At 51.5% G+C, this 11545-nt stretch overlaps 1 protein-coding gene across 1 annotated transcript; it reads right to left on the reverse strand.

Moving 5' to 3' along the window:
* Positions 1–13: 13 nt before the first annotated feature.
* On the reverse strand, positions 14–11545 carry CD19 (CD19 molecule). The gene is made up of 15 exons (XM_065919294.1): positions 11464–11545; positions 10903–11190; positions 10378–10584; positions 9953–10246; positions 8818–8925; positions 8514–8562; positions 7549–7637; positions 7080–7193; positions 6850–6954; positions 6701–6769; positions 6538–6597; positions 6389–6445; positions 5742–5834; positions 5541–5639; positions 14–2288 (listed from the first exon to the last, which is right to left on the reverse strand). The coding sequence occupies exons 1-14, from the start codon at positions 11543–11545 to the stop codon at positions 5551–5553; spliced, it is 1704 nt and encodes a 567-aa protein (XP_065775366.1). The 3' UTR covers positions 14–2288; positions 5541–5550.

Genomic DNA, 11545 nt, shown 5'->3' on the forward strand with positions numbered 1-11545 from the left:
GATTTATTCAGGAACAGTAGAGAACAAGGAAGTTATAGCAAAAGCCACAGGCAAGACCAATAAACAGAGAAGGTCATTGTATAGGAAAAAAAGGGAAGACACTGGGAGGGGTTGTTTTGAAGGAATGTCCACTGGAGAAAAGTGGGAGTTCAGGGTAATGATGGCTTCTCACTGTCCGAGTTGCTGGGGTAATGGATTTCTTCTAGGAGATGAAATGTACATCTTTTCCTCTTGGGACCTGTAACTGAAGATTCTTTCCAGTCCATGGTTCTTCCATTAGGGTCTTTAACTGACAGTTCTTCCTGTAATTGATGATGAGTGTCTTCAACTGACAACTGTTCCTGTAACTGATGAAAGCATCCCCTTCAACTGCACTTTAGTGAGGGTTCCCTTTATTAATTTTCACACCCCTGACACCTTACACTATACACGCCATACCATATTTCGCACAGAACGCCCACACAGCATAAAGCCAACACCAGCTGTCTCTCACACACAGAGGTGTGTGCTTAACACACCCATCCAATACAGCATCTTGACAGCCACCCACATCCTATCCCATCCCCCTCCTCTGCCACACTGATATCCACTACACATATACCTCGAGTTAGCCCACATCTTAAGTCCTCCAAATAAACTCAGCCAAAGTCAAGACTGAAGTCACACAAGCCCAGCAGGTGGGGCTGTTTCCCAAGGGACAAAGACTCTGGCTCTGGCAGCGTGGACTCCAAGGACTTCCCAGTCCCAGGAAATCATCTTCTCTTTGCAGCAAAGCTGGAAGAATAGAGACTGCACCAAAAGTCTTTCTGCCACCTTGGTCCCTACCTGAGCATGCTCAGCCTCTCAGTCGTGTCCAACTCTTTGTTACCCAAGGACCGTAGCCCGCCAGGCTCCTCCGTCCATGGGATTTCCCAGGCAAGAATACTGGAGCAGGTTGCCATTTTCTCCTCCAGGGGATCTTTCCAACCCAGGGATTGAACCCACGTCTCTTGTGTCTCCTGCATTGGCAGGTGGATTCTTTGCCACCTGGGGAGCCCCTCCCTACCTGAGAGGCTCCTGCAAACTAGGGGTGACTCTGAGGGCCTGAAATTTCCCTCAAGCCTCCGTCTCCCTAAATCCTGTTCACGAGCTATAAGTGGTCCAGTACCTGCCAAAGAAACAGATCATGAGGTGGGAAGTTGGGAAACTTTGAGCGTGGCCATCTTCTGAGCAGGTCCCTTGGCTAAAGGAAGTCCTGACCCAAATGTTCTGGGTGTCCTCTCGCTCTTGGGACACAGAGGCCTTTAATAAATGCCAAATAATTATAATAGCTAGGACTTCCCTGGTGGTCCAGTGGTTAAGACTCCGTGCTCCCTATGCAGGGAGCCAGGATTCAATCCCTGGTCAGAGAACTAGACCCCCACATGCCCCAGCTAAGATTCCACATGGTACAACAAAGATCAAAGATTCCGTATGCCACAGCTAAGGCTCAGCACAGCCAAATAAGTAAATATATATTTTAAAAATAATAGTAAAAATAGCCAATGTTCGAGTGACTACTATGCCGCTGTCACATGCTTCATATTTCACTTAAGACTCATTAATGTAGCTATCATGACAATGGTTATTTTACAGAGCAGGAAACTGCAGCACAGAGAGCTTGAGTCACACAGTCAGAAAAGAGTGGATCTGGGATCAAACCCAGATAGTCTGATTCCAGAGCACTGGGCTGGAGTTGGCACACCTTGGTTCCTCTCTTCCCCCAAGCATTCCCCAGGTAACCGAGCTCACAAGACTCCTGTTTTTGCCCTCCAAATCTTAGGACTTGCCAGAGTCCTTCACTGACTCCTCCTTTCCCATTCATTTCTTCATCTTTGCCATCCTCTGATTGGGTACCAGAGGCACAAAGAAGACCCAGACCTGAATTCACCCTCAAAAAGGAAGGATGCTTTCACTAGGAGTCACAAATTTACATGCTTCAAGAATAGACAGGAAACCTACATGAATGAAGCACGCTGGGTGAGAGACAATAGAGAATGGTGGGGACTACAGCAATATGGAGAGTTTACATTAGTTGATGGGTACAGTAGGGAGAGGGTGAATCTTGAGCTAGATGTGGGAATTTTATTTTCTTTTTTGCCACATGGACTGTGTCCAAGATGGAAGCCCAAGAAAATGCTGAAGGTTCACTTCCCAACCCCCACACTCCAAACATACACTTTGCAAATGTAACAGGAAGCATCACTTTCTTTCTTTTCTTTCTCTTAGTACATACCTGAGCTCAAAAGCAGGACAGAATTTTCCCAGTGCTAGAAATCAAGAAGGAAACCAAAGTCACAGCAGTGAAACAGAAGCCCATCAGAATGCTGGGGTCCCTAAGATTGGAGTTCTAATGACCACCTGGGGACAGAGGTCAAGTTTGCAGTTTCAGGAAGAGCAGCGAGCTGAAACTAAGCCCCCTGCACAAAGCTGGGAGCTGAGAAAAGACTATCTCTCCTGGGCACAGAAGACAGAGGGGGGAAAAAATCCATCCACACACCCTGGCATACAGCTTGGAAAAAGTCATCAGAATTCCCAGAGCCATTGGAGTACGGGTTTGGATTCAGACCAAACCTCTAGTGTAAAAGCTTGCTCTGAATAAAATGATAAGAAACCCGTGTAGCCTGTAAAACTGTGGCAGAAGCCAAATCAAGCTGGCCCCAGGAGATGTGAGTGGCGCCCAGGGAACTCAGGGGACTCCTGCAGGAGAAACTAAGAATGCTTCCATGGTGACATCACCATGTACAGATGACAGTAATCACCTCCTCCCTAATCCTACTTTATAACTGGGAACAGTGAGGGTCAATGATTTTGAGTAAGTTACTTAAAGTCGGTTAGCAATTAAAGTATTTAACTTCTCTGTGCCCCAGTCTTCTCAGCTTTAAGGCAACAATAACTTTAGTGTATCTTCCTCATAGGATTGTCATAAAGATAAAATGAGATGCTACTTGTAAAGCATTTATTAATATTAGAACTATGTCTGATCCATCATCCTATGAGGAAGGTATACTAAAACAGCTAAAGTGAAAGTGTTAGTTGCTTAGTAGTGCCTGACACTGCAACCCCATGGACTACAGCCTGCCAGGCTCCTCTGTCTATGGAATTCTCCAGGCAAGAATACTGGAGTGGCTTGCTATTTCCTACTCCAGGGGATCTTCCCAACTCAGGGATCAAACTCGGGTCTCCTGCATTGCAGGCAGATTCTTTATCGTCTAAGCCACCAGGGGAAAAGTAAGTTTTAAAGTTTCAGAGATAAGAAGGAACAGAGTCTCAATAATAAACATAGGACATTATGAAGAAAGAACTGGAGCATTAATAAAAGGGATTCTAGGACTTCCTTCGTGGTTAAGGTGGTTGAGAATCCCCCCTGACAATGCAGGGGACACGGATTCGATCCCTGGTCCAGAAAGATTCCACATGCCGCAGAGCAACTAAGCCCATGACCTCTGTGCTCTGCAACAAGAGAAGCCACTGCAATGAGAAGCCTACACACCCCAATGAAGAGTAGCCCCACTCACCGCTACTAGAGAAAGCCTGCTTGCAGCAAGAAAGACCCAGTGCAGCAAAAAATTGAAAAAAAAAAAAGATGTATGGCTGAGTCCCTTTGCTGTCTACCTGAAACTATTTACAACATTGTTAATCAGCTATACTCCAATACAAAATAAAAAGGTTAATTGAAAAAGAAAAAGAATTCTAGAAATAAAAATGTAGGTATTGAAAAAGTCCAGGCAGTCTTACAGAGAGCAGGAGAGGGATGAGGTTTCAGATACCAATTTTCAGAAGAGCATTGGAGCTGGGGCAGCCATGCAGAAGATACCAAAACTGTCAATGACCGAGTCCATCTTTGCCTGAGACAGGAATCTGGGTGTGGTGGAGCTTGCTACATCATAGTTTCAGGGCCTGGAGACTTTTAGCTCTGAAGTCTTGGTATCTGTGGTTTACATTACAGGCAGTTTACCAGGTAATAGGCACAGTGGCTAGAACAGGAGCCAGGTTTCTGGATTCAGCTCTATGAAGTGCTAGTCATGTGACCTGGCCTCCGGATTTTCATCTACAAAATTGCACTTGGGAAGGGAGGGTGTCAAGAATGATATAGGTTCTGGAATTAGACTGCCAGAGTTCAAATCCTGACCCCGATCTTTATTAACTAGGCAAGCCTTGGGCGTGTAATTTAGTGTCTCTGCCTCAGGTTCGTCATCTACGAAATAAGGTTGTTTGTGGAGGTAAAATGAGTTAATATATACAAACATACATACACATGTAATAAATATAAAATATTTTGACACAGTCTTGGCACATGAGCTTAATAACCTTGTGAGGTGATTGGAAAGATTAAATGCATTCATTGATGTCAGACTATAGTAGACACTCAGTAAATAACAGTGATGGGACTTCCCTGGTAGTCCAGTGGCTAAGACTGTGCTCCCAAAGCAGGGGACCAGAGTTCGCACCCTGGTCAGTGAACTAAGATCCTACATGCCATGGGCAACTAAGCCCGTGTGCCACAACTAAAGAGAGCCACATGCTGTAATGACTGAACCCTCTAGAGCCCATGCTCTGCAACAAGAGAAGCCTGTGCTCCACAATGAAGAGCCTACACAGTAAGGGGTGGAAATGCCGAAGCTAAAGAGCCCACATGCCGCATCCAAGACTGCAGATCCGGAGTGCTGCAACTAAGACCCGGGACAGCCAAATAAATAAAATAATAAATGGAAGTGATGACTGCCAATTCCTGGATTGCTTCCTCTTCAGTTGGTGCCCCTCATACAACTGCTGAATGAACCATGACTGAATGCCTGAATGGCAGGAATGGCAGGCAAGTAAGGGAGATGAGTGCAAGCCAAGTCACGGGGGGAAAGGCCCTGTGGTCCCCAAGACACAGTTCTCCCTCCTCCGCTGGATTCCGGAGGGGCTGGGAGCACCAGCGTTCGCATCTTCCCTTCCCCTCCCCCACAAGGGCACTGTGTCCCAGGATCGGAAGAGGTCACTGAGTTTGGGCTTCCCAGGTGGCTCAGTGATAAAGAATCTGCCTGCCAATGCAGGAGACATGGGAGACGTGGGTTCGATCCCTGGGTCAGGAAGATCCCCTGGAGGAGAAAAATGGTCACCCACTTCAATATTCTTGCCTGGGAAATCCCATGAACAGAGGAGCCTGGTGGGCTACAGTCCATGGGGTTGCAAAGAGTCAGGCATGACTGAGCAACTGAGCACACACACACACAGTTTATTTGGGGAGTGCAAAGGGGGCTGAAGTTTCGCTTTTATACACACACACACACACACACACACACACACACACACAGTTACACACATCCAAAGGATGACAAAACATTGCTCCAGAGGCTGACGCTGTCTTCTTGGGGTCCCAGATTTCGAAGTCGGGTGAGGACCTCAGGGCCCTGAGGAGGCCCAGGCTATGGAGAAGAAAGGGTGATGGGGAACAGGTCCAGCAGCCAGCACCCCACTTCCATCCCTATTCATCTCCCTTCTTTCGCATCCTTGAAGGGCAGTTCCCAGCTTACCTGAAGGGAGTCACCTAGTGCTCCACCCCATGCGAGCCCCTCCTCCCCATGCCGGTTCTGGTCCATCGGGGTTATCCATGTTCTCATAAGAGTCTGCATCTGGTCAGAACCAGGAAGAGGTAAGATGTAAGTAGAGCTGGAAGTCAGCCAGGAGGGAGGAAGTCTCAGAGGACCACAGGAGGTGGCAGGAGATGCACCCACCTTCCTCATGATTGGCACCAGGCTGGGCTCGAACGAAACGGAGCTGGGGAGCTGCATACAAGATCCCTCTCATATCCTCATAGGATTGGGACCCTGTGTGGGCAGGGTACAGAGAGTTGGAGGCCTAGGAGCCATCCTGGGGACTTGGGGGAGGGAAGCACAGCCTAAGAAATGGAGGGGGGCCTTAGGGGCTTGAGCAATATTGTGCTAGGAAGGGTTAGCACCAGGTTCTGGGCCCTTGTTCATTGTAAGGTTTGGTCACATGTGGGTTAGATCACATTCATGGTCAGAGAAAAAGTCAAGAACAGAATTGGAAGGAGTCAGAGTCAGAGTTGTCAGGAGGTTGTAGAGAGAGCTTGGGTCAAAGCTGAGGTCTGCACTGGGGCTGGGGTGAGCTGGAGGTCAAAGTCCAGGCTGGAAGTACATTGAGACTGGGGCTGCTGTTGATGATGAAGGATGGGGATGGATACTGGGGGTCAGGATAGGCTGTGGGGTCAGTGCTGAAGTTAGGGTTAAGAGTCAAGCCTGAGGTCAGGATTAGGCTTGTGTTGGGGGTCAGAGCCAAGGTCAAGGTGGGGCCTGACTTCAGAGCCAAGGCCACATCAACCCAATCTGGGCAAGACAGGCAGGTCCCAAGCACTTCTCACCAAGGGAGGTTGCCTCCTTGCTGGGGTCCCAAGCTGATCCATGGGGGCTCAGGAAGTCTGGAGAAGGAAGATGGAAGTCATTTCTGGCTTTTGGGTCACACACACACACACCCCACCTCCCCACAGGAACTGACCATCCTCACACACACCTGTTTTCCTGGTGACAGTCGGGGCCAGTTCTTCATCTTCATTCTCATAAGACTCAGCTCCTGCAGGAAAAAGAGAACTCCAGTGACCACTCTGCCCTGTAGGGGATTCCCAGCCCTGTGGGTTCTCCCGAGTCTCCGAGGCCCCACGAGGTCCCCAGATTACCGTTAGAAAAGGAGTCTTCATCCTGAGGATCCAAGCTCCCTTCCTCAGGGTTCTCATAGCCGCTGCCATCTGGTGGGAAAGGAGGGGCATCCAACGAGGGCCCACAGCCCACGGCCCCGAGGAGGTGGGATGGGGGAGAACAGTCTTACCCTGGGAGAGTTGGTCCTGCCCAAGCTTGGAGTCGTTCTCGTAAAACTCGGAGCCCTCTTCACTGTCCGGTTCCTCGTAGGCCTCCCCTTCCTCTTCTTCCGGGCCTGGGGTTCGGGGATGGAGGTGGGAACTGGGTCACGGGCCCCCTCCTTTAGGCCCCGGTCCACTATTCCTACCCCAGACCGCTCCGACACCTCTCATGTGAGTAATCACCACCCCCATCAATCACCGGTTCCTGGCGGGCTCCGGGACCCCGCGGCTCTGGCCTCCTGGACGTCGCTGCGCGGGTTTCCGTAGGACGGCGCTGCGGCTCCGAGGCCCGCAGCCCATCGCAGGGCGCGTCCTGGCGGGTGAGAAGAGATGGAGGCGATCAGGGCTACGGGCAGAGGATGCTTCCAGGCCCTGCTGGAGGACTCCGCATCTTGGTACCCAGCCTTGAGCCAGGGCAGAGGCGGGACTTAAAACTAGAGACGAGGTTCTGCTCCCGCAACCCGACTTAGGGTCCCGAGTCCTGGGGGCGGGGATATGAGCTCTGGGGGGCGGGCCTTAGTCTTGGGGGCGGGGCTCAGATGTAGGCGGGGCTCAGCGTCGCGGGGGCGGGCTCTTCACTGAAGGCGGCGCTCCGAGCTCGGGAAGACTTGGAGCTCCGGAGGCTGGAGGAAGATGCGTGGGGTGCACGCTCTGGGTCAGGTACCTACCCGTGCCAGAGTGGGGCATGGAGAGGGAAAGCATGTTTCCGTACTGGCTGCTGGCTCCGTTTCCCGGGGGAGGCGTCACTTTGAAGAACCTGGGGGAGGAAAAGGGAGTTGCACTTGAGGCCAGGCCTCAAGATTCAGGCTAGGGCTTCCCTGGTGGCGCAGTGGTAGAGAATACGCCTGCCAATGCAGGAGACACTAGTTTGATCCTTGATCGTGGAAGATCGCACATGCTGCAGAGCAGCTGAGCCTGTGAGCCATAACTATGGAGTCTGTGCTCTAGAGCCCCAAAACCTCAACTACTGAGTCCACGCACTGCAGCTACTGAAGCTTGCTCACCCTAGAGCCAGTGCTCCACAACAAGAGAAGCCACCGCAATGAGAAGCCCGGGCACCACAGCTAGAGAGTAGCGCCCACTCTGGGCAGCTAGAGAAAAGCCCGCGAAGCAAGAAGACCCAGCACAGCCAAAAATAAATAAATAGAAATATTTTTTAAAAAGATTCAGGCTAAACCCTTCGAGGTTAAAATGTGGTCACTTGTTGAAACTTCCCTGGTGGTCCCGTGGCTAAGATGTGCTCCCAGTGTAGGAGGCCAGGTTCCATCCCTGATTGGGGAACGAGATCCCACATGTTGTAACCAAGAGTATGCATGCCGCAACTAAAGATTCCGCATACAGCAGGGAAGACAGAAGATCCTGCTTGCCTGAACTAAGACCCAGTGAAGCCAAAAAAAAAAAATGTGGTCACTTGTTATTAGTTAACACCTCTCTTCTGACATAGCCTACAGAGGGATCTGTGATCATCCAAGGAGGACTTCACAGAGGAGGTGGCTTTGGTGCTGGTCTTTGAAGGCTGGACAGCATTTCAACCATAGAGATGGAGAAAAGACACCATGAGCAGAGGAAACTGAGTGCAAAGTGTAAAGTCAAAGTGTAGGAGCGAGAGCGTGGAGGGCACTGGAATCATTACCTTCTAGTGGGATCTGTCATTCGCTTTCTTTTCCTCCTCAGGATCAGGGCTGGTGGGAGTTAAGGGGAATAATCAGAGGAGAAACTCAAGAGTGAAGATTTGGGAGATGCTGGGAGATAACTTGGAGGAGATGGGAGTTCAAATTCCAAAGGGCTCGGGTCGTTTGGGGAGGGTAGAAAAGGAGGGAGGGCGGGATTCTGAGGTCTGGTGGGGAGGTGTGGGAGGGAAAATGGTTGTCAGACTGGCCAGAGTGGGCTCTCCTGAGGAAGGAGGGGTAAGGCTTGGGAAGACGAACATGACTCACCTCTTCGAAGATAAAGAAAACCCACCAGGGAAGTCAGGCAGAAGATCAGATAAATTAAAGTCACAACAGGGACTTTCCAGACACCAGTCTCCAGCAGCCAATGCCATACTGGTAGGGGGAAGGAGCTATGAGATGAAGACCCCAGGCTGGCATCTTGCTTTTCAGCCTCAGTTCCTCAAAGCGCCATAAGTCTGAGAGACCCTGGCCAGATACATATCCTCAAAATCCCAAGCTACATGGAGGGCTCTCTTCCCTCCCTCTGAGGACCCGGAACCTCGCACAGGGCCTGCAGCGGCATCTATTAAGCAAACCATGGACAAACTATGACTATCATCAGATGCTATGTTAGGATTTAGAGGAGCAAGATGATCAGCTTCCTGCTGCAGCTAAGAACAGCCATGGTCAGTGTGAAGGGCAGAGTGGAGTTCACAAGGTTAGAGGTGGGATGTGGCCATGTGCTGAGGTTAAGTTAGCAGGGAAAATTCAGACTGAGTATGAGAGCTGTGGTTGCAATAGCACGATAGGATTGAATGAAGGCAGACAGAATGGGCAGAACATTGTGATCAATTTGATGGATGGGTAAGAAAAAAGGAAGGATGCCCAGGTTCCTGGCGTGGGCATGTGGGCAAGGTGTCCTTCACTTACACAGGGCCACCCAGAAGACTATCGAGCTTGATTTTGTAAAGGTTGAGCTTGCAGTGTCCATGGGATATCAAATGGCAGTTCCAGGTGTTGGCTGGGTGTGGGGTGTGATGGAGCCTAAAATTGAGTCACAAAGCCTGGTGGCCTAAAGAGGCCTGGGAGTCAAACAGGATGCGGGAGTGTAGACAGACACAAGAAGAGGGCTCAGGGCTTCAACAGTGAGGTGTGAGGGAGGGAGGAAGACTCCCCCAAAGTCTATGGGAGAAAATAACCAGTGGTAGGAGAAGACAAGGAAAAGTGGGTGTCTCGGAAGCAAGGGAGGAAAAGAGCTGGGGTCGGTGTTCAGTGTAGAGGTTGGAATTTGGGATGATGAAGCTGGTACTGGGTCTCAGATCAAGGGGCCAAGGTTGCCTAGCATCCAGTTCTTCCCTCTCCTCAGCCAGCCCTCCCTGCCCCAGCCACTCAGATGAGCCACAGTTGGGAGAAACTCTACCTGACTGGGCAGTGACCTTCAGCTGCATCTGGGTGGTCTTGTTGCCGTGGTTACAACGATAGGTGTCAGCATCTTGAGCTGTAGCCTCAGGCAGTAACAGAACCACCTTTCCCCCAAGGGTGCCCATGACCCACATCTCTCTGCGCTGGGCATGTTCGCTCACGTTTAGGCTCAGCAATTTGACATCAGGCTTCATGGGATACTTGTGGATCCAGGAGACAGAGCCTCTGACGAGGGAGGCACGGGAGGCCCCACAGGACAGCAAGAGCGTGGAGCCCGGGGCCACAGTGAGGTCTGGGGCAGGGAGAGCCACGGCTAGGAAGGTGTAATGCTTGGGGTGGGGGGTCCCCCCTCCCCTGCAGATCACCCAGGTCCCAGTCACCATCCCCCCTCTTCCTGGCATCCCCCCTCCGCCATCACCTTACCACGGTTGTTGCTCTGGTTCAATGTGCTATTAGATGGAGCGCAGGCCGCTTCTGTGTGTGAGATCTCCCTAAAGTGGTCCCAGCCCCACACGTGCAGCAGGGACTTTGTGAGGTGACCAGAAGAGGCCCTGGGGCCCGTTGAGGTTCTTTTCCCCGAGTCACAGCCTAGGTCGTTGAGGTCTGAAGCATTCCACCGGAACAGTTTCCCTGGGAAGATACCCAGAACCAGAATACAGAGACATCCAGGAGAGGAAGAGAGATACAGAGACCCAGAAAGGCAGAGGCAAAGACCCAGAGAGAGACAGAGAGAGAGCGACTCAGAGAAAAGAGTGAAAGACATAGAGCCACGGCGCTGACGTCATAAAGCCACAGGGGTTTTTAGAAGCCACCTAAAACTAGCTTCCAGCTTGTCCCTCAGCCCCTCCGGCCCCTCCCTCCGGATTCATTTCAGCCGCTGGACCTCCTCCATCTCTGGTAGGCCTCCCTCTTCTCACCCAGCCCTCCCTGCCCCAGCCCGGACCTCACCGCTGCCCTTCACGCTGACCGTCCAGCCGGGCTGCCAGCCCTGCTCAGAAGGTGGGCCTGGCTGGCACAGGTAGAAGCCCCCCATATGTTTGGAGACATTGAAGAGAAACAGCAGGGTTCCCTGGGGCTCCTTCACGGTGCCCAGAGGCCCCACATGGATGCCCAGGCCTGGTAACCCCAGGCTCAACTCTAAGAAGGGTTTTAATTGGGAGCCCCGAAACCAGGCCAGGTGTTCAGGGGGACCATCCGAGGAACCTTCAAGGCATGGAAGCACAGCATTGCCTCCCTCTGTGGAGAGAGAGAGAGAGAGAGGGATGGGGTGGGGTGGGTGAGTGGAAGCGGGGAGAAAGGAACCCCTAGGCCCCTTCACTCCTCACACTGGGTGAGGAGCCCCCAACCCCACAGCCAGGAGTAGATGAGTCCTCAGAGTCCTTCCAATCCCGCCCTGGATTTTACAGATAACAAAATGGAGGCTCAGAGAGGGTAAGTGACTCGGCCAAGGGCACCCAGCCGGAACCCAGATTTTCAGCCCTTCCATCCACCTCTGCCCTCCGGACATACCTTTAGCCTCCACTAGGCGTGGATCCTCGGGCCTGACTCCCATAGGGGTAAGGAAGAGGAGGAAGAGGAGAGGAGGTGGCAT

This window comes from Muntiacus reevesi, chromosome 2 (assembly GCF_963930625.1).
Source record: "Muntiacus reevesi chromosome 2, mMunRee1.1, whole genome shotgun sequence".
NCBI lineage: Eukaryota > Metazoa > Chordata > Mammalia > Artiodactyla > Cervidae > Muntiacus > Muntiacus reevesi.

Excerpts from the sequence above, each read along its gene's own strand:
- CD19 (XM_065919294.1), bottom strand. The coding sequence starts at position 11,545 with ATGCCACCTCCTCTCCTCTTCCTCCTCTTCCTTACCCCTATGGGAGTC. Across the intron at positions 7,194-7,548 it reads CATGCCCCACTCTGGCACGG|GACGCGCCCTGCGATGGGCT; the intron begins GTAGGTACCTGA and ends CTCACCCGCCAG. Across the intron at positions 6,598-6,700 it reads TGAAGACTCCTTTTCTAACG|GAGCTGAGTCTTATGAGAAT; the intron begins GTAATCTGGGGA and ends TTTTTCCTGCAG.